The sequence below is a fragment of the Pipistrellus kuhlii genome, unplaced genomic scaffold (assembly GCF_014108245.1).
Source record: "Pipistrellus kuhlii isolate mPipKuh1 unplaced genomic scaffold, mPipKuh1.p scaffold_m20_p_3, whole genome shotgun sequence".
Lineage (NCBI taxonomy): Eukaryota > Metazoa > Chordata > Mammalia > Chiroptera > Vespertilionidae > Pipistrellus > Pipistrellus kuhlii.
This window is the reverse complement of record NW_023425529.1, coordinates 18,768,871-18,791,569: the sequence shown is the minus strand read 5'-3', so window position 1 is coordinate 18,791,569 and position 22,699 is coordinate 18,768,871. Positions and strand designations below refer to the sequence as shown.

General features: G+C 44.9%; 1 protein-coding gene across 4 annotated transcripts in view; it reads right to left on the bottom strand.

Annotated features, from left to right (window-relative positions):
• ETV6 (ETS variant transcription factor 6) overlaps positions 1 to 22,699 on the bottom strand; it is a 222,383-nt gene that overhangs the window by 119,124 nt on the left and 80,560 nt on the right. For 3 of the 4 annotated variants that reach the window (XM_036457844.2, XM_036457841.2, XM_036457842.2), the window contains exon 2: positions 11,040 to 11,169. The exons of the other annotated variant lie outside the window; for it this stretch is intronic. In XM_036457844.2, the coding sequence (XP_036313737.1) occupies positions 11,040 to 11,169 (130 nt within the window). The remainder of the gene's footprint in view (positions 1 to 11,039; positions 11,170 to 22,699) is intronic. 4 annotated transcript variants of the gene reach the window in all.

The window sequence follows — 22,699 nt, the reverse complement described above, 5'->3', positions numbered from 1 at the left end:
TGGGATTCATCTGAAGCAAACTGCTGAAGAATCCAAAGGAAAACAATATCCTTGGGCAAGGGCCAACAAACATCGCATCTGTTTAGATGTTTGTAGGTCTCTGAAGTTCCTCTCCAAATGATCAGAGAATGAAAGTTCCTAACCCTTGATTCTCTAGTGAGAAATAGCTCTCTTAGGGAATTTCTACGTTTGTGTTCCTAAAAGACCTTTAAATAAACCCAAAATATCTGGGTAAATAACTGAAACACGGTCAAACATTAAGGTCAGCGAGAGCCCCACACAGCATGCTTGACGGAGTTGCCGATAAGGGAAGGAGAACTGCGTGCAGGGCGGGGGTTTCGTGAGGTGGCTTCTGTGCCGCTTTGCATGAGAAGTGAAAAGAGTAAATGTGGGAGGGAGTTCAGCTCTGTGAGAACAACTGTGTGGAGGGACTAAGAATGGAAAGGAAAGGCAAGAATTCTCTCCCCCACTTTATTCACATCTAGTAGGAAAACAGGCCCAAGACCACCGAACCTTCCAACACATCAGAATGACAGGTTTGTGAACTTGAGGTTCTTAGGGCTACTTCCTGAAGTAAGGCATCTGAGGAAGGAGAAGGTAAACCAAGCAAAACTGTTTTTTGTTTTGTTTTTCTTCAAGAGGTTGACACCAATCATATGTTCATCTTTGTTTCTCTACAGAGAGTTTCTGACGTTGGTGGCCCAAGGGCTACTTTAGGAGGCAAAAATAGAAGCCCTCCTCAGCTCTGTTCACGAATCGCTGCTGCTTTGGACAATTCTTTTCTCCCTAACCCTACACCCCCTTTTCACAGCCTGTGGCCAGGAGTAGGTGACTCGAGTAACTAGTTCGGGGCCTCTGTTTAGAAATAGTTTCTTGGGTGTGAGTTTCCATGCCCAGGGGATGGCATGAGAGTCACAGATTCTCTGCTGGCTGGGCGGATGGAAATACACTTGAAAGCTCGGCATCAAAGCCTTCACTTTAGAAGTTGAAAGCCTTCAATCCTTGCCAACCGGGTGCTCCTCCCCCAACCCCCATAATTAATGAATGCAGTATTAATTGTGCATGTGCTATGGTGCCAGCTGAAGGAGGATGGCGTGGCCTCTCTATGCAGATCAGCTGGCTCGGTAAAGCCTGACACCTCAAGGAAACCATCTAAAGAGGGAGCAAAACGCAGACTGTCATTATTACAGGTTACAGGAAAGACCAATGTGCCTCAAGTTGCAGAGGGGATTCCCACAAATCCTACAGTTCAGGGTTCAAGAAGGTAGTTGCCAGAAGCCACGCCTGTGCATAATGCACTGGGCAAAGGGCCAACTCGCAGACGAGTCTCAGGCTGGGAGGGGGACTATGAGAACAGGGGAGCAGGCCTAAGGTTTGGTGGTGAGGTCCTGGGAACCAGGGTGAGATGCAACTGGCCAGGACTACCTTCAGAAGACAGGCAATGCCCTGGAGCTGGCTCTGTATCTGATCTCAGTCATGGATGGCATAGGGCAGCATCCAACAGCAGCAGGCACTGCACTGCCATGTTTCCTTGCAGGGGGGCGCCGTCACAGATGACAATGCCTTGTGTCACTGAAATACCACCGTCTGCACTAAAAGCTGATGTTAAGCACTTGAAATCAAGTGAATGATCATGATTCTTAGCATTGAGAGATAATGCTCCCCTGCTAATATCCCTTGGATTTCTTTCCGGAATTAGAGAGCAATAAATTAATGTGTTGAGCTTCGAAGAACCTGAAGAATCATGTGCTAGGGCTGGTTGGCTTTCAAACATGAGCATACTACAGCCCGGGGAGAAAGAATGAACTATTCGGGGTGGCCAAACTATTCGGGGTAACCATGCTGGGCCAACACTCAGAGGGTGGCCCCCAAGACAAGTGCACTCCCTGCTCTGTTCTCCTGGAGTAGACTTTCCCAGCCTATACACCATGTGAGTAAACTAATGCACAAGAATATCAGACAATCTTTCGAAGTAGGTCGCTTTAATTTGTGAACCAAGTAATATAATCTCTATTCAAGCACATCACCTATCAGTAATACTGTATAATGATCTGGGAAGTAGATCATCTCATAAAAAGATAGAAAATCGTGGACCTCAGGAATCTCTTTTTACTTTATTTAATTTTCTTCCTAACACTTCAGAATGTATACAAATACCCGAAAATATGTTGCATATGACAGTCTGCATAGAGGACTGGATTCTAAAATTGATCTCCCTCTAAGTTCAAAACCTAACTTAGTTTATGTCTCTGATTTTATCCCTTTGGTCTTTCAGTCAGCATGTGTCCTTAGTTTATATAAATTTTGCTTAAATGAAAAAAGAAAATCCAATACATAAAATAAATAAATGAGGAAAAAAAGAAATGAAGGAAAAAGAAAATCCGCCTGTTGTCTTTGGCTTTTCTCCTGCTGACCAATAGCTGGAAAGAACTAATTTCCATTGGTTTCTAAGACTTTCAAGAAGAAACAAGGTGAAGTGCATAGAGATCTGGATTCCAACTGTGGCTCCTCCACTTGCCCTCTGTGCGTTTCTGGCAAGGGATTTGCTATTGATCCTCAGATATTAAACAGATATAATATCCACTTTGCAGTGTTAGTGGCTCTTCAGAATAATATGCATAAAGTTTCTGGCACTGCAAAGCGCTCAATGAGTAGTAATGACAATGCTCACTTATCCCACACATGACTGTACCAGAGATTCTCTAGAATCTAGAGAGGCCTCTGACACACAGTTGGCGTGGGAATGGCTCTTTAGGAGGAGCACAGCTCCTGTGAACTGGCAGGAGGGCTATGATGACAAAAAAAGAAACTCATTTGCAAAGATAAGGCACTCCTGGAAAACAAACGGGTAATTAATTCCTGGCATTGGTACCTCTAAGGTAGAGCTACGTAAACTGCCTGATACCCCCTTAAGATGCTGTCATTCCACACCCTTCAACACTCATCTAGGTACTTTTTTAAAAAAATGGTTGTGACATCTCTCCTCACAAACCTTTACCCTCCTCGGGGAACCATTTTAGTTACTGCCCATCCCCAGAGTAGAGAATTTGGCCCCAGCTGGATGGGGGATCTAACGTGTTCCCTGCACAGCCCTCACCGTTAGACTCTCCCTTCCAGATGTCCAATCTGTTCCCACCACGCATCCACAGCTCTTTATCCGGTATCCATATCCGCAATCTCATTTCTACTGCTAAAATCTTAGAGCCCCATTTGAGGCTATTTCTAGCCATGATCTAGAGGAAACAGAAATAGAGTCTAATTTCAAAAGAATGGGGTTTTAGTCCACCTACTCGCGATGGAAGCTGTAAGTATCAGGGGAGGGTGACTAATTATTTTTGGGAATTTACAGTCAGCATGTGACCAGGGACAGGGACAGTTTAAATCCCTCAGATCCTGCTCTATCTTGCTTCAGAAGAGACCAGAGAAGAGAACCCCCAAAACACACACGCATGGTCCAGGCAACAGTGACGTCAGTGACATTGGGACCAATCACCTCTGGAAAAAAGCGTAAGGACAAAATGGTGGAAGTCATTCCTGTTAGAAACTCTAAGAATCTGAGTTCCTGATGAGGTTTAATTTGGGCATGAAGCAAAATGGGAGAAAATATCTATTATTTGAGGATGGAAACTTTATCATATTTGTATAGATTCAGCCCCATCAATTCTCTGAGACAATAAAGAGGAGGCGGGGAGTCACTTCGGAAAACAGAGTCCAAGCCAACATCGTATTGAATCTTCATGACGCCTGCCAGCAGGATTTTGGTAGACACAGATAAGGCCGACCACGGAGCTTATGGGCAGGTACCTCTCATTCTGCAGAACCCTAAAATACCAAGAGAAAGACTACCGAGGTACTGATGGTTGGGGAAAAACAAAGGGAGAGGGTTGAGAGGAGACAGGAGAAATGAAAATGTCCTTTCTTATTTTCCTGCTGTTCAAGACTTTACTCATAGGACCAATGGGTTCTTATAGGCTTTTATTTTTAAATGGCTCTCTTGCTGGGTCTGTCATGAACTTCCAATATTGGGTCCAGAATAGAGCTGGGCATCCCTGGGCTCACATCAATGACCCACTGCATCCAGGAGGGACAATCAATTGCCAACAGCCTCCAAGCATCTACTTCAGCATTGTAAGGACACTGAGACCCCACCCTCCAACCCCCAGTCAAAGACCTTTGTCAGAATGTATGCAGAAGGAGCTGCCTTAAATGTGCACAGAGCACAGCATGAAACGTGAAGTGAAAGAAAAGGTCAATAGACCTCTGGTTATATATTTCTTAAAAAAAAAAAAAAAAAGACATCTAAAAATAGCTGCATTTATTGAAGCTGCTTCCTTATCAGGAAGCACGGAGCTAGGAATTAATGTCTGCCTGCATCGGAAATTCTTTCAGACAGCAAACCCAAAAAGGAAATTTCCCTTCCAAAGCATCCTGGCTGGTCCGCTGGGGGCTGTTTTTTCTCTCCATGCTGTTGGAAGCAGCTGACAGAGGCCCTGGTGCAGCCATGTGGGCTGTTGGAGGATCAGACAGCCTTTAAGGGTTTGAATGTAAAAAGGGAAAGCCCCCTCCAAAGGAAGGCTTGAGGGGAACAAAACAGAAAAGGCTGTTGGCTGGCCATCTTTGTGAGAAGTCATTACTGCTTCCTCGAGATCCTGAGAATGAAATATTCTTCCCCGTGTCCTTGCCTCAACTCTACTGGTGATGTCACTGCACGTCACAGGCAGCTGTGGGTGGAGAGGCCGTTTCTGGAACACTGATAATGACAAAGGACAGGCAGGGGAGGGTCTCAGAAGAGGGTGGGAGGGGTGGAGGAAGGAGGCTTATAGGTCAGGCAAGGCCCATGGGGAAAACAGTTCCTGAGAAAGGTACAGGCGTGGGGTGGGTAGAAAAGGCCCTGGGATGGAGGGCCCCAGTGCAGAACTGGACTCCTAGAAACCACATGGAGTGGTTAGAAAATGAAGTTGATTTTCACAGTGAATTAGGGAAATCGATCTCAATGCTGTGTGCACAGAACCCTAGCCCTTTAATGAAACAAACAAGGACATACATGCTTCTCACGGCCCTTGGAAACGGGAGAAGCCACCCTCTGAAGAGGCTGTTGACCAGCTTGGGAAACTGAGATTGAGCTCTAGCGAGTTACTGGCCACTCTGTGCCAGGCACTGTGCTACGTGGCATAGCTCTGACACTTGCAAGAAACCCGAGCCTTGGCGAGGGTCGATAATCTCTAACACAGAGAGGTGGCCCTGGAGTCAAGCCCGCTCAGGTCTGTCCGAACCCAAGTCCTTCCTACCACCAAGCATTTTCACTTGGCAAGAAGGAAAGGAAAAGGAGTCCTGCTCCCAGGATGCCACCTGGGGTGAAATGCCAGAGAAATGGCGCTACCTGGTTAGGCCCCACTCCCAGTGCGGGCCCTCTGGGGCCTTCAAGACCAGCTCTGTCCCTTTGGTTGCTGAAATCAAGTGAACGTCAGAGAGTAAAGAGGGAGGAGCAGTAGAAGTGGGTGAGCAAAGTTAGAAGGAATTACCCAACGTACCAGGCTCCTGTTCCTGAGGAAAGGCAGCCTGTTGGAAGGTCAACACCAATCAATGGTCAAGTGCACCGCTAGAGCCCTAGCTACTCCCATCCCTGCACCCAGGGCTGCCCAGACTCCCACAGTCAGCAGTACTTTCAGGCCCATGAGACTCTGCCATTGTGTTTTCTCCTAAGAAAGTCAAATGGTGCCCTGACCGGTTTGGCTCAGTGGATAGAGCATCGGCTTATGGACTGAAAGGTCCCAGGTTCGATTCTGGTCAAGGGCATGGACCTTGGTTGTGGTTACATCCCCAGTAGGGGTTGTGCAGAAGACAGCTTATCAATGTTTCTCTCTCATCGATGTTTCTAACTCTCTATCCCTCTCCCTTCTTCTCTGTAAAAAAAATCAATAAAATACATTAAAAAAGAAAAAATCAAATGGTGACTTTGGAAATAGAAATCGCATTAGATTCCTCGCGTGCTGTGTGAATTAGGGCCTATCTGAGCCACAATCATCTCATTAATGACACAGAATTAATAACATCCACTTCAGGGACTGTTGCTTGATTAAATGAGATAGTACATATATGTGAATGCATTCTGTTATGCATAACAATATAAAATATTCACTATGATTGCACTGGGTTTCCATTTTGGCCTCTTCATCGAGAACAAAAATAACGTGAAAGCATATAAAAGTGTTGGCTGCTCCAGCTGATTAGAAATGAGAGACACTGCATCTCTTTTTACTACCCTGGTTCTAATATAGCTTCGTCTGTCACGTGGCTGTCTTCAACTCAGTCCCTCTGCTGAGAAGGCGAAATCGCCAAGTGAGTGAGCAGTGGAGAGGTACTGTTTCCAGAGGAAGGCATTAAATTAAATTATTAAACACGCACACGTAGGAGGAGTAAAGCAAGAATTTTAAAAGATTCACAAGGAAAGGCAGCGGAGCCAAGGGACTATTTCTGGTGTTCTGACTAGAAAACTCCCAGTGGCTATTCCGGCTATTTATTAACCCGCAACATCATAAAACGTAACCCTATTAAATATGATGAATGGCTCCTAGGCTACGATGTTTAAATACCAATTCACAGGGATTTTAGAAAGCCAACCTGGCATCCCAGGATGCAAAGTCTTTGGGCAAGTGGTGATTATGTGGATAGATGCAATTATAGCAACTAAATGCAAAATGATGATGGACGAGGAATTTAGAATAAAGAAAAAATGCATTTATTTATTTAGATTCTGCCTCATCGTGCTGAAGTACCTAATTGTGATCACAGGAGCAGCCCTGAACCACTGTTTGAGGCCTAGTGTGTCACGGGGCTGGCACCGCCTCATGAGGCACCCTGTGCTGTGCCCTCAGTGCTCACTGCACCATGAATTTAGAAAAAAGTGCTCTCTGGGCAGACAAACGAGAAAAAGTCTCTCCCTCACATCATGAGGGCCCTAGTAAGAATCAAAAAAGGCATCTCTTGCTCCAAGCCACAGCCCTTCACTGCCTTGAAAATCAAGAGTGATCTTGTCGAGGAACTGAGAGGGTCTTTGGTCCTTTTAAGTGTTTTCAAAGTGTGATAGAAGGCTTATGTCCCCTTTAAAGAATGGGGCTTTTTGGTTTACTCTACCTGCTATAATTGTTGCACTTGAAGTCATCTATCCTCAAGCTTAAAAAAAAATTCAGCACCCTTTGTGGAAGAAAGAGAAAGTAAAGAAGCTTTTCCTATCTTCTCAGTAAACATGTATGTGTGTTTGCTCTCCTGATGGAACAGGGAAGGTTCCGGAACCTGCTGAGGGGCTGCTGTAGGGCACCCACCGGCCCATTTGGGGAGTGAGGAAGCCAGACCAGGATGGCATGGGGCTGGCCCTTCTCCCCTTGGCTCTCCAGCCCTTTCTGAGGCCCAGTTGCCCCTTTCAAGGCCACTACAGTCACCACTTAACACTGGGCTCCATTTGTCACAGGCAAATAAAAGGAAAGGCATTACTTTCTACTTCTCAATAGCTTGCCAATCTGTCACGCTGTGTCTTCAGTGTGAGGACAGCCCTGTATTTGCAGAACAAAACGGGGAGACACCCTCAGTAAGAGAATCTTAAATACTATGATCCCTGCCCTCCTTCCAACCAGGAAAGGATATATATTTATTTAAGAGTGAATGGGAAAAAAAGAAAGAATTAAGAAAGAGGGCTTATCTGTAGATCAATGGGGATAAATGATGAAAAGAAGCCACTTTGAGGCACACCAGCCTGGTGAGTATCTCTTTAAAACAAGCAGTTAAAAAAGCTTTCAATCTCGTAATACCATAAATGTCCTGCTGCTGTCTTGGCTTCCAGATTCTTCCCCGTACTTTCCATGAGCATTCCACTGGGAATTGTCTGGAATCCCAGATTAAAACAGCAATAACCCAACTCCCTTGTTAGAATATTTATTTTCTTTTAGGTTTGGAAACTCAGCCGGGATGCATCTCTAAGTATACGGCATGGCCTCAACCCTCCTAGGGGCTCCAGGAGATGTTTCTCAAACAGCACGCTGGGCAGCGGAGTCCTGGAACAGGAGAGGGAGGGGGGCACTGCAGCCTTGTGTGGAAAGCCCCAGCTGCAGACAAACAACAAAAGCCTGGGAACCTCCACTTTCTGAGGATTCATTCCAGATGTCAGACCTTGTGGTGTCACAATGGGGCTCAAGCAGACTGACAAGGAGGCCCCTGAAGTCGGGTTGCCTAAGAGGAGGCATTGAGGCAAAATCATCACCTGACCAAATCCATAACCTAACAACTAAATCAATTCTAAGGTTGGCAGCAATATGATACAGTCCTGTATTTCATAGTTATCTATGTGGGGGATCCATCCACACACCTTCCAACCTACTCACCCATCTAATGGAGCAAACCATTCAATAACTGATTGACCATAGTCCTCAGTCAGAATACTGAATCACTCAGAACAGATTGTTAGATTCTACAGTCTGATTGCTAGACTGTAGAATGTAACCATCTGATCCTAAAAACAGATTCCAGCCATAAACCAACGCTATGGCCACATCAGTGAATAATGACTAAGTGCCAACCCTGAATCCATCCATCCATCCATCCATCCATCCAATATTTATTAAATACACATGGTAACATATCAGATAAGAACGTAAGCTTTGGAGTCAGACAGAATTGAGTTTGAATCCTGACTTTATCTCTTATGAACTGTGTGACCTTGTCAAGTTGCTTCAATTCTCTAAGCCCTAAATTCCTCATGGGTAACATGGATATAAAAAGAATATTGACCTTACAAGTATTACTGTGAGAATTAAACAAGATAACTTACATAAAGGACTTCACACAGTGCCTGGTACTGTGAGCTATTGTGATCCTGCGATCGTGTGATTACCACAGGAGGGCCTTGCCAAACAGTAGCAAGCCTTGGCTCACTGAGAAAACTATCTACTCTTGATAAAAGTAAAATGTTGGTGGAAAAAACAGTTCACTTAGGAAGAATGATTCCTTAGGTGAGAATCATAATATCTGGAAGAGGACTAACATTCTCTTGTCTGGTCACAACGCAGTATGATAGGAAAACTGGATATTAACAATGGCTGATCACAATCAAACAGCTGGTTTAACAGCAGAACTAGTTAGGAATTAAGGTCTCCAGACTGCCAGTTTGGTGTAGGTTTGTTTTGTTTTACCATAACTTCCTATGGAGAGGCAGTTCTATGGTCAAAGAGCTGACATATGCAAGGGCATCCAGAAACGAACCAGGAATTGGGGCCTCCTTGGAGAAATGTGTCAAAGGAATATGAAGCTACAAAAGAAACAGCAGCCCGTTTGGGACAAGCGTTCATAATTCTTTTCTCTCTGCACCTGGCACAGAGCTTGGTCTGCTTTGTTCGTTTCTGTATCCCCAGCATCCAGGAGGTCCCTGGTACAGTGCAAGTAATCAATAACTATTAGTTGGATGAAGAAATGAGTGAGATTTGGTAGGAGGAGTGTTTGGCCTGCATGGCACGAGTATTTTCCATCCTGAAGTGAATATATTAGTCACAGGGAAGCTCATAGAAGATGCTATTACCTGGACGTGTTTTCTTTTGCCACCCCGTCTGCTGCCATGGTGCCAAGGCCCTTGGTTCACCAAGGGCAACAGTGCCTGCAGCCATGACCTCGGCACCTGCACAGTCCGGATCTGGTCTGTGAAAGGGCACTGTGGAGAGGATAGCAGAGTGGAGCTATGCCTTTACCTCCTTGCCTAAGTGAAGCTGGGATGTGCTGACCCTAACATGGAGCAACTTTGTAAATAGTGGTGGACACAGCAAGCTGGGAGAGGGGGAGAATCCTCCTGGTCCCTGATCCTCATGGTCCACAAGCCTGGCATCCATCCTTCCTGTGGGGGAGAATGTTACCGGCAACCCTCCCCTACCGGCACCTCCCAGCACCGCAATCACCCGATTCCCTGAATTGTCACAGGAAGAGAAAAAGAGAAGCCTGTGTCCTCCGTCCCCTATTGTTCTTCACCTTCAGCAGGCAGCCTGCGGGCTCCTCAGGACGGATGGAACAAGAGGAGAATGACCTGGGGAGCAGCGCCATGCCAGAGAGTGGTGGCGGGCCCAATCGAGCCTCCATGTAAGTTATTAGGGAACTAACTCGGACTGGGCCAAGGTGACCCCCAGTGTCCTCCATCACCTGGACCTGGGCCCTCGGGATAGCATTTAAGCCAGAGAAACTGGCATTTTCTTGGACACCGTGACCAGGGTGGGAGTCAGGTGATCCATTCTCCCCAGCTGCCCCCATCACCTTGTCTCTGGGCTGGGTGGTGGCACAGGAAAGACAAAGGAGGAAATGACAGGTGCCGGCTGCTTGGAGCCAGTCCCGGCAGCACGTGTGTTGGCCCCGACACCCTGCCAAGTTGCGGCTGAAGATCCAGGCCAGGGGTGGAGGCGATTCGAGAGATTGACTGGGAGAAATATCGCAAACTGGCTGAAGCTACGGAGGTAATGCAGGCACAAGAGAGGGAAGAGAGGGGAGCCGGAGAAAGGAGGAGAGAGAAGCTGTGTCCAGGCACATAAGATCCAAGGAAGAAGAGCAGCCAGCAGCGGCAAGGCAGGAGCCGGGGCCCTGTGAAGCCAGGAAAAGTACACAGTTTCAAGAGCAAAGCAGGGAGAGGATCCGACTCACAAGTTGAACAAAACTTAAAGGGGAGTTATTGTGAATGTAGAACAAAATATTAAAAGGGTGTGAGTTAGTGTGAATGTAGAAAGACAGACTGGCTGCCCCCAAGAATCCATCTCGCCTCTTAGGAGAGTTAGTGGATCTGCCACATAGAGCGCCCACTCCCAGGGGCGTGGGTAAGGCATCACAGAGCCGGACAGAGGAGCACGGGACGGGAGTCTCAGGGATTTCAGAGCCATTCTGGCCGGGGGGGTGACGTTGTGTGAAATCACTCTCAGCTGGCCCCTCTCCAGCGTGAAGCCCTGCCCCTCAGCTCCACGCAGTCCATCGTCCTGACCCCGCGGCCCTCTGTCTGTCCCCGCCCCAGGCACAACACTCACGCAGGTGCGCGGGCAGGCGGATCGAGTCTTCCTCCATCCTGAGCGCTCTGGGCACTGGAACATGAAGTGGAGTCGAGGAGGCGTAGCTGGGCACCGGGCTCTCGGGAGGTGTGTATGAAATTCGCTCTTGCTGTCAAACACAAAGGCAGGAAGAGGGGAGGGGGGAAGACAATGAACGCTTGGAACTAGGTGTGAACTAAGGGAGAGGAGCAAAAGGGACAGGGGGCATCTGAGCACATGCCAAGCGATCCCGCCTGCCCCCTCGATAGACGCTGTTTTGTTCTATTATATTTAGAGCTCCAGCTTTTGGGATTTATGACAAAGCTCTGGGAAGGTTTATAACATAGGGCTTTTCCTTTGGACTCGGATCAATGGGTGCCCATTTTTTTTTTTTCTCTCTGAACTAGTGGTTTTGTTCAAGTACAGAGGGGAGACAACGCGGAGGAAATGATAAAATAAGTCGATAAAATAAGGGGTGGGGAACCTTTTTTCTGCCAATCGCCATTGGGATATTTATAACATCATTCTTGGGCCATGCAAGATTATCGACTTAAAAACGAGCCTGCTATATTTGGTCAAACATTTCATTAACTCACCCCTAATGCCTTAGAAGAGCTAGACCGAATGATTTCATAGGCCTTACACGGTCCATGGGCCGGACATTTCCCACCGTTGACCTAGAGAATGGCTTTAAAGGCTACTCTCAAAAATGACCTTCCAAGTCACATAATAATGCCACCAATACATTAAAACATGTTTCCTGCTGAAACCGGTTTGGCTCAGTGGTAGAGCGTCGGTCTATGGACTGAAAGGTCCCAGGTTCGATTCCAGTCAAGGGCATGTACTTTGGTTGCGGGCATATCCCCGGTAGGGGGTGTGCAAGAGGCAGCTGGTCGATGTTTCTCTCTCATCGATGTTTCTAGCTCTCTCTCTCCCTTCTTCTCTGTAAAAAAAAAATCAATAAAATATATATTTTTTTAAAAAAATGTTTCCTCTCCTCTGGCAATATCCCTGGTCTAATCCAAGTATGATCCTGTACGCAGATCAAATGAGAGATCTGTACCAAGTAGTGGACTATCAATTCCAGATTTAGTTCATCAATCTATAAGCAAGACGTTTCTGTTACCTACCAATCTCATTATACAACAACCAGCCAAAATATCTATCCAATGTTTAATTTTTTTTTTTCTTCAGAGCAAGGAGTTCTCTGTAACATTAACAGCTACCTCCTTGTCCCTTCGTTTTCTATCTAGAACCAATATTTCCTTTTCTTCCGAACTGTTTCAGAGATTCAAGGAATCACTTGCATTTAAGAAAACAACTAACTAAAAACACGCAAGAGACAAGGAAAGGGGAAGGAGGGGGCTTCGGCAGATCCACTGTTTAAATTCAAACAGGCAGTGTCTGTTAGATCAATTAAAACAACTGGATAGGATGGAAAAGATAATTATTTGCTTGAAGCTAAAACATGGCCAACAACGGGAAGAAACCAACCCTCGTAAACCAACCCTGCAGCTGAGGGCCAGGAGAGCAGTGCAATTTGCATCTGAGATCTGCATGCCCCCTCGTTTGACTCGCAGGCCATACACACGGAACATAACTTCCGTTCGTTTCTGTGGTTTAACTGGGCAAAGCAAAGTGGGACACACCAGGTCTAAAAATAGGTTGGGGGAGTGGGGGGAAGGAAGATCAGTCAAAGGCCTTTGTGAAAACAGAAATCGGGAGCGAAAGAAAAATCATAGATTAACGTAAAGCTCAGGGGTTTATGTTTTGGAAAGACAGTTCCCCAACATTTTCTATTTCATCAAACACGCAAAGGGAAGCAGGGGAGTCCCCAGGGCCTATCACCAAAAGTCAAGTTTTTCTTCTGTTCGTACCCCACCCTGGAAAGTTTGGTGGTTGTGGTAGGGAGTTACAGTTTTAAATGACTCTGTATATGTTTTTGTGATCTCCAAAGGGAATCGCTACACCTTCCCTGAGGCATCCTCTACCAGCAAATAGGGCATTTGGAATAGTTCTGTTTAAACATCCATCCTCAAGTTTCCTGGTGGATTTGCTAACTACAGGCAGACACATACATGCCAAATGTCATTTCTGTATCAATCAAGATGTTCTCTGAAAGGTCACCCAGAGGCGAAACCTTCAACTTCACTTTTCTTGAACTTGATCAAACATCACACATAATTTGAGCAACTGTAAGGAGGAGTTATATTTTTCGTGTTTGGGGTTTTTGGGGTGAAAGAGGAAAGACATGAACCCACATGGGAAACACACAAAAATCTGTTCAGGGGTTTTTCAAGGTAAAACAGGCTTTGAAAGCATTGCAAACATAGTCTCTAACAAATGCTCCATACGCTTCAACCCTAGAGTAACTCCTCCCCTCCCCCTCAGTCCAGTATATATCTGGAGAGCTTATCTACCGTTAACTTCATTCCCAGAAATAGCTTTCTGGTGTTTTGTTTTGTTTTAGGTTTTTTTTGCAGAAGCGAAACTGTTGATGAAGAAAACTTGGTGCGGCCAAAGAATTTTTAAATGGGCTGGCATGAGTGGGAGAAAAAAGAAGACGGCATTTCAGAGCACGATGACTTTCCCTTCAAAGCACGAGAAACTTCTGGGATCCGATCCCTACGAGTGAAAGGCCACCTCATCCCAGCTTCCTCATCCCTCACCACCTCTACCAAGGAAAACTGGGTGAAGCCCAGTCCTCCATGAGGATTTTACTTTGGTTTGTGGGCAGTCTAGCTCTGGCTACTTACAAAAGAGTTGAGCTGGGTGCCACCTTTAAAAGGTGTGCACTCTGACGTGCTGAATCGTCCGAGTGCTGTGCCTTCATCGCACTGCGCTTTCTCTGTAACGGCCCCGGGTCTGAACTTCTGCAAGGCCCCCTGTCCCCACTGCTACACCGAAGGCCACACTTCAGTGCTTGCCCTGGCATTTTACACCCCCTTCCCCGACATGTCCACACAATTCTGGATGGAAACAACTGTTCTATTTTATTAGTATGTTTTTTTATTGATCTCAAGGAGAGGAAGAGGGAGCGAGAGAGATAGAAACATCAATGATGAGAAAGGATCATCAATCAGCTGTCTCCTGTACGCCCCTTCCTGAGGATAGAGCTCGAAACCCAGGCATGTGCCTTGACTGGGAATCAAACCCCGACCTCCTGGTTCATGGGCCAACACTCAACCGCTGAGCCATCTGTACTATTTTATGATAAAACCTATAAAAAGAAGGCCAGAGACTGAGTGATGGCGGACTCTGAATTCCTCTCCTTCCTGATGATGGTTTTCACTCAGCAATATCTTGACACCATAAACTTGGGAGACAGGAAGCTCTTTTTAAAAGGTTCAATGAAGAGGCCAGTCAGGAGGAAGCTAAATGCCCCTCTCAGGCCTCCAGTGATTTGCTAACAGTCATTACACATGACTGTGGCCCTGGGCTCGGCGACCAGCAGAGGACAGGGACCGCAAAGGATGCAGCCCAGTGCCCGGGCTCCTTTCCGAAAAGAACAAAACATACAGCTGGAATCCTTTGACTTTCTTTCTTTCTTTTTTTCTTTTTTTTTAATCCCTAGGATGACCCACACGGTCCTGGTTTTACAATCTATTACTCTAGCCATGCTCTTAGCATTCAGCACACTGTCGTCAATTAGAAAAAAAAATGAAACAAATCCGGCTATCTCAGATGGAAACACCTACAAAGAGAAGCTTAAGGAGACTAACACCCAATTTCCCAAACAAAGGAAACCTCCTGTCCTCACAATGGCTTCTCTGGTCAGACCCCAACAAAGAGAAGTACCGGCTGGCTCGTTCACCTCTAGAACACACTGCCAGCCCAATGAAAACCAAAGGTGTTTCACTTTATGATTACAGAGGGGATAACAATTTTCCCAGAGGATTATCACCACTGGTCTAATAATTAGATTAAAGTGCTGCAGACAGCGATATGGGTGCATTCACGTTTTGCAGGGGGATAAACTGCCAGAGGGGGTCAATGATGTAACTGCAAGGGCCGTGATGTGGTTTGCATTGTTGCTCAGGTGCTGAAACAACAGCAGGCTGCTCTCCAATGTGCAGGCACAACCTGCAGATCAAAAGGGAAGCCCTGCCATGCCCAAGGCCAACTGCAATATACGTGAGAAGGGAGGGTGGGGGGAGGAAGAGCTGCGCCCAGCTCTGAAAAGAAAAAATGAGGCTAAAGATAGTTTTAGGCAAAAGATGGAATATAATAAATTTTACTATTATAGAAAGCTTTCTCCTCCCCACCCCTCAAAAAAAGGAATGGAATATGGAGTAGGGACACTATAAGCACAACTACTAAAACCAGAATGAGTTCTATTCCTCCCTCTTCATTCCTTCCCCAACCACAGAGGGCCAGTGACAGGTACCCATCTAATGCTGTTCAGTTTATTTATTTATTTGTTTTATTTATTTATTTGTTTTAAAATATATTTTCATTGATTTCAGAGAGTTAAGAGATAGGTAGAGAAAGACAGTTACACCAATGATGAAAGAGAATCATTGATTTGAGTGGCACCATTTTCGAGATTTTTGACCGGCTGCCTAGTGGGGATTGAGCCCACCACCCGGGCATGTGCCCTAACCAGGATAGAACTGCTGACCAAGGTTCATGGTTCGACATTCAACCACTGAGCCACGTTTGCAGGGCATTGCTGCTCTTTTTTAAACTGAGTGCGAAGGAACTGTGACTATCATGTAAAACAAGCTTATACATTACACACCAAGTAAAAACATTGCATTTCTCCCCACCCCTTACCCCATGGCTGCATAGTATGGAGGAGTGGAAAAATATTCTCATTACCGAAAAGTCTTTCCTACTCAAAAGTATTCAAATCCTGGGGATCCCCCTGGTGAATTTATGCATTTGCTTTTACACCATTGACTATTTGATGAGGCTGAAAGGTTAAGAAGTATAGAGCCTATTGCTAATGAAATGTTAACTTCCTGGGAATAAAGAAGATTAAGCATTTCTGGAATTGAGAAAAACCGAAAGAAAGGTTGGTTGTGCTTCCCAAAAGATGGTTTGCAGGTCATTTCAAAGACTCCTCTACTGCAACACTGAGATGGCCCTTGCTTTAGGATCCATTTCGAGAACTAGTCCCATCTCCATTATAAATGGCAGGGGTGCCCAGTGACGGTCTCTGAAGCCTGTGTAGAGCACTGAGGGGGAAGTGCCATGGAAACAGCGGTGACCGTGACCATTTCCTGAAGAACGCTAGCAAAAATGCCACCGGTACCCTTTGCATCCTGCAGCTCTTCAGTGTCTCGGTCGTGCACTGAAATTCATCAACCCAGACAAGATGGAAAACAGCAGGCACCAGAGAGAGATACAACAGTCACGTGGGTGATATTCAATACTTTGAGGAAAGGACTCTTTTCCACCATGAAGATTTTTAGGAAAGCTGATGCTTGTACTATAGTTGTTTCCTGTACACTGAAGAGAAGAAACCTCTTCTATGGGAAGTTATGTATTAAGATTTGCTAAACTGAAGTCTGAATACACATTTACGTAAGTACCCTCTTCTATCATAGTTCCAAAATGATTTAAAGTGGTGGCTTTGGCTTTCTTTAAATAAGCTTCATTAATACATCACCAAAAAATGCCCAAGAATGAAATTTGAGTGGCACCATTTTCTAGATTTTTGGCATCATGGATACAGATAGAAATACACAGGAGCTTAAACTCCTGAATGTCAATCTTATTCACATGAATAACTACGTTCAATGTTTTGTTTATCTCAAAATTTAGCGAGATCAACTTAAAGACCTTGATTAAAAAAAAAAAAAAAAAAAAAGGAAAGAAAAGAAAGAAAAAGGAAATGGGCGTCTTCTTAAATAATATACATTATATACACAAATCATGTCTTGTTGGGCATCTCCCCAGAAAAGTATACCTTAGGATCTGGGATACATCTTAGGAACGGAGGTGTTCCATTAAATTTTGAAGCAGAAAACCGGGGCCATCAAATCACAGCAGTGCAGTTGCAATGCTATCTTCCCATTCCATGCAGGCTCCAGTCAGCTCTTCTCCTAGTGGCCAGCTCCTCCCCTGAGAGCCATATCCCTCTGGATTAGAGGTGGGGAACCTTTTATCTGCCAAGGGCCATTTGGATATTTATATAATCATTCATGGGCCATACAAAATGAGCCTGCTATATGTGGTCAAACATTTAATTAACTCACCCCAAATGCCTTAGAAGAGCTAGGCCAAATGATTTCCAGGGCCTCATACAGCCCACGAGCCAGGCGTTCCCCACCCCTGCTCTGGCTGCTCAAGGCATTAGGTTTTTACAACCCAATTTGTCTTTGTCTTTTAGCATGATTGAAATGACTGGGGGATAGGAGTACCCTGTAGTTGGATGGGAAGTATATTCCTGGTTCTAGAGCTTCTTCTCTTGGTTACCCAGACACCCATTCAGCCCCGCAGTGGGGGTAAGGGGTGTAGTGCCCAACAAGCCACATTCACTCTGATGTGGGCACCTTCCTAGGAGCACAGCTTCACCAGTTTAAGGAATGCTCTTGCTTTGGACATAGAAGATGATTTAGTTCTGGACCTGAAATATACAGGTTCCTATATATTCATAACTGAAATCCCCCCTTTCCTCACCTTCCTGGCCTATTATATCCAAAAATCAGAAGACAGAGTATTGTGTTTGTCAAATAGATACAAGTAAGTCAAAGCAACTTAAGTCTTCTTTTTACATGGAACAATGTTATCTATGCACAGTGACGTGAGCTAAGTGAATAAAAAGATAGATGGATCAATCAAGCATTGCTATAAAAGACCATTAAGCTTTTCTATGATCATTATGAAATATTTCAGGACTCATCAGGCCAGGCCAATACTATCTGTTGTGAATTCTGCCACCATAACTCTTAGAGTTTCCCAGATGGCCACATATTTAAAATTCTGGGTCATTTTACCCATAAGTACATATGAGTACTCGTGCACAATACCATGTGTCCCAGGCTTAGCTGGACAATACCATCACTGCAGGAAGAGGAGCTAGCGTTAAGAGAGCCCTTGGGATGTATTTCCCATGAAGCCTTTGTTTCAGACTCACAATAACCCTGTAGGGAAGGCTTCATTATCTCCACTCCACATGAGGAACCTGAGCTGAAGCTCACAAAGGTTGAGCAACTTGTGCAAGTCACCAGCCTGGGAAATAGGATACCTGCTACAAAGAGGATCACTAAGAAATGACATTTAAGTAGCGCCAGCCAATCCGCAGTGGCTTCACAACTTACGGGGAATCCCAAGAGATAAATTCAAGCTTGTGAGAACTGCCACAGTTTTAGTTTATTTCATTGCTTTGCGCCCTCGGAATTCCAGCAGGGTTTCTGAGGGTCACTAAGTCAGGGTGCTGACTTTGCTCATCTCGTGGGGAGTATTGGTGAAGGGAGTCAATGCATTTAGCTGAAAGAAGGGGACCAGATGTGATGTCCTGGATAAGTTCTCCCAGCATGTGCTCTGAGCATGTGGCGCCATTAGAATCCACCCAGGGATGTGTTACCTATGCGCATGATCAGCAGGGCCAACAGGGCATTTACAGACTTCTTGCGCATAGGATGACATCACCTTGCATAGATAGCTCATCTCGGGGAATTTTTCAGTAAAAATAAGTTACTTTTATCTATAACATTTTCTTGAACAACAACAAAATACATTTCCCTTCCTCAACTCCTTCCCATGTATCCAAGAGCATCCAATCGAAATGTCCAGGCAAGACAAACAGGAGCAGTTAGGAGGAAAGGCTCCTGTCAACATTTATTTGGAGCAGGCATTGTCCAGATTTCCACACCAAGAAGGATCTCAGCCTGCCTCCAGAAACCACCGTGGCCATAGTCCAGCAAGCTTCTCCAACTGCCTGAAGATGAGGCTTCTGGTCTCTCACATGAGAATGGGATGAAGGCCCTGAGGACATGTGTGGCCTGTGGGGAAAGGATTTAAAGGATCCTTGTCTTCAAACACGAGAAGGACTCAGGTAAGGAAGAGTTAAGGCTGACCTGAAGCAACTCAGAGGACAGGGCCAGCAACATATACCTGTGCTCAGGAATTAGGCGTGACTTACTGTTCCCCAAAAAGCTGGTTTAAGCTGAGGCTAGAAGGTGACTGTACAAGAGGTTCCTGCAACGGAAGGTGCTGAGGTGGTGGAACTTGAAGGTGCCTTAAAACTCCCAGATTTTGCTTCTACACAATCTTATATCTCCTGGCAAATCAAAGGTCATTAATCACAGTGTGGGCGGAGAAGATCCAAACAAAACATGGATACCACGGTCTCCTTCTCCATCAATCCGTCCCCAGAGCCCCCTCACAGGATCCTAGGATTCTTTAAAGACAAACTCTCAAAGCAAAAAAACTAAAGTAGGCCCTAGCTGGTTTGGCTCAGTGGATAGAGTGTCAGCCTGCAGACTGAAGGGTCCCACGTTCAATTTTGGTCAAGGGCACATGCCTGGGTTGTGGGTTCGATCCCTAGTAGGGGGCTTGCAGGAGGCAGACAATCAATGATTCTCATCACTAACGTTTCTCTCTCTCCTTCTCCCTCCTCACAGAAATCAATAAAAACTATTTTTTAAAAACTGAAGTATATGTCTTATTGTTCTAATTTTAACACATTTTAATTAAGATCCTTTCCAACCTTGAGATGCTACAGATTTTTTCCCTGAATTTCTTAAGTATTTCTGACACGAATAGTAAGCAGAATCTCAAGCTGTGATTCCTTTTCATGCCAGGTTGTGGTTTCCAGGGATGTGTTTTGCTTGAAGGGTGCTCAGCTCATTTGGCTGGAACCTCGTGCTGACGGAGATGAGGTCACAGCACAGGCTCAGGATCTGCGTCGGACAATTAAACGTGTGCCACTCCGTACCCCCGACTACACTCCTAATCCCTGATGTGACGCAGGTGATTGCTTTCCCTCCAAGTGGAGATTACGTGAGCTCAGCAACACACACCACCACGCCTGCAAGCCCCCGGGGAAAGTGAGGTCCTGCTGAGAGTGGGTCTCCGCACTGTATGAAGGTGGTGTGACTTTATTTATACAAAACCAGCAGGCATTACTTCCGGGGGAAAATAAAGTCTTGCTGTTGGGATTGATCCAAAAAATGCCTCCAACCTTTTGATCAGCCTTTTGAAAGAGGGTCATTACATCCTTTCTTCCTAATTTTAACAGCAGAAGAAACAGGTACTTAAATTAACAGCGGCTTACATCCTGGGCTCAACAAAGTGACCAAGCACAGCTCTTCATTAGCTGCTTTCTCCTCCATTAATGCCATTCCCTTTCATGGTTTGGCTATTACAATTAGCCAATCTGCGGTGTCCCTGCCTTAGGCTAACGGGTAATGAACTGAGAGTTGCTATTTAGTTGTATCAAGGGTGTCATTAGAGAGGTTTCTCAATTTCTCCCCCCAAAGGAGAGAGACCTTCCAGGCGTGTTCTACCTGCCATGTGACTGCCCTCCTACAGAATTTACAGTGCAGCGTCCCCAGCCCGGGGAATCATGGGACCTTAAAAACCGGGCAGAGGAAAGGATGGGGACTAGGCTTCTGCAGTGCCCACAGGCAGAAGGAGCCCAAAGGGTTGCTCCGAGCCTGTGCTTTAATTCCTCCCTCTCTTCCTACCTTCCTCGTGTGCCTGATAAATGCTTTCTGCTTTCTATTACAGCATCACTCCGGGCTTTGCTCATCTTCATCTCTTTCTTGGATGGCTGTATCTGGAAGTCTTGTAAAAGGAAGAGAATCAGATAAAGAGATGCTATAGCTCAAACCCACAACCCTAGCTGCTTGTTGGGGATGACTGGAGAGGCAACTCAGACCTTTCAAGCTAAAAGGGGTTTTGCCCTGTGATTTATCTCTACAAGATGTCTATAGCTTAAACGGCCCACATGCCTGATAAGAAGGCTTTAAAGACTTTGATACCAGAGCAAGATTTACATTCTAATCCACATGAGGGTAATCCACAAAAATGCTGAATAAAGCTGAATAAAGTCTCTAAAATGGCAGCCCCAATGAAGCTGTTTGCACAAGTCCTAAAAGGTCCTAACTGGATCCAACCCATTTTCAAAGAATCAGGAGACACCCTTCCCCCCACCCCCACCCCCCCACCCGCTAGATCAGTAAGGAAGCGGCTGGGAGACAACCACTGCCATGCTCCAATTGAGCAAAGAACCTTACTCTACCTATATCAGATAATTCCTGGGTTGCCTCAGGCTGAGAAATAAATAGAAATGGAAAAAGCCTTGTAAACTCTACCTAGAGTAACAAGAGTAAATTCAATCTGGAAAAGATTTATATCTCTGCAAAATGTTTGCTACCAGGATAATTTTCAATAAAAGCCATAGAAAGCCACTGTGCTTAAAAAGCAAAGTTAAAGAAGTCAGCATCTCCTCAGTGTTGCTGTCTGAGAAAATGGCATAACAATTCCCATCTTTATTGCCACATAATGCCATTGTAGAGATAAATAAGGTGAAGCTTGTAAAATATTGTGAGTTTCTTGAAACGAAGGCTCTCTAAAAATGTGAGGCATTTTATGATAAGGAATTTGAGAAATCTCAAATAAAGCACTGCTTTTCACCTGTGCTTTAATAATTAAACTTGTCTTTATGGTGTAAAATGAGAAATTAATTTCATTGAAACAAAGACTGAAGATGACAATGACCTCACTATATGACTGACTATGGAATTAGAGCAGACTTCATCTTTTCCCCCAACCTCCATCACTCTAAAAAGTAACATATAAACAACATCAAATACTGATTAAGAGTGTCACACACCCACGTTTCCTCTTTTAGAAAACTTTTTCCAGAAGTAATAACCATCTTGGCAAGTAATTTCTACTTCTACTTGTCAAAAAATCATAGACATTCTCTGATTTTTTGACCAAAGATTCTTTATAGGAGCTCTCTGTGGTCACAATGAGAAAGATCTGGGAGTTTTGTTGTTGACAACTGTTTACTGAAAACTAGTTTTGCTGACAAAGTGAATATTACTATGAAAAATGCCATCAGCATCAGTACCATTCTAAAAATGACAGGAAATAAAAGTATGTGTATACACACACGACGACACCAGTGATTAACAGAATATCAAGCAGCTTGAAATAATAAGGAATCTGATGTCTTGCACTCTTGTAGTCCTGTTGTTAATGCTATTAAATAAGTTGATGGTACGTAAGATCCCCGCCTTCGTTAAAATAATTAGTGCTCAACGGTACATGAAAAATATGCTTGAATTTCCACATACTTCAGGAACTCAGGACCAGCTCACATTTTACACCAGGTATTCTGAATCTTGGCTGCACCCCAGATTCATCTGAAGAAATCTGAAGGGAGGAAAAAATAATCCCAGCATTCAAGGAAATCGGCCAGGCACCAATATTTTTAAAACTCCTCTCCCCACCTCCCCCAACTATGATTTCAATATGCAGAGGAGTAAGGCTGAGAATCACTATTTTAAATCAAGACAAAAATAATAAAGTCAGGGTACAATGAAATAACTATCTTTCACAATAGGTTTTTAGACACTTTTTTTAAAATCAATTTGCCATCTGTCCTTCCCTTCTGAGTAGACCGCTATTGTTTTGCTTTTAACCATAAAATGTGGATTACCAGTATAATTCAGGCAGTTAGTTCCTAAACAGTGACT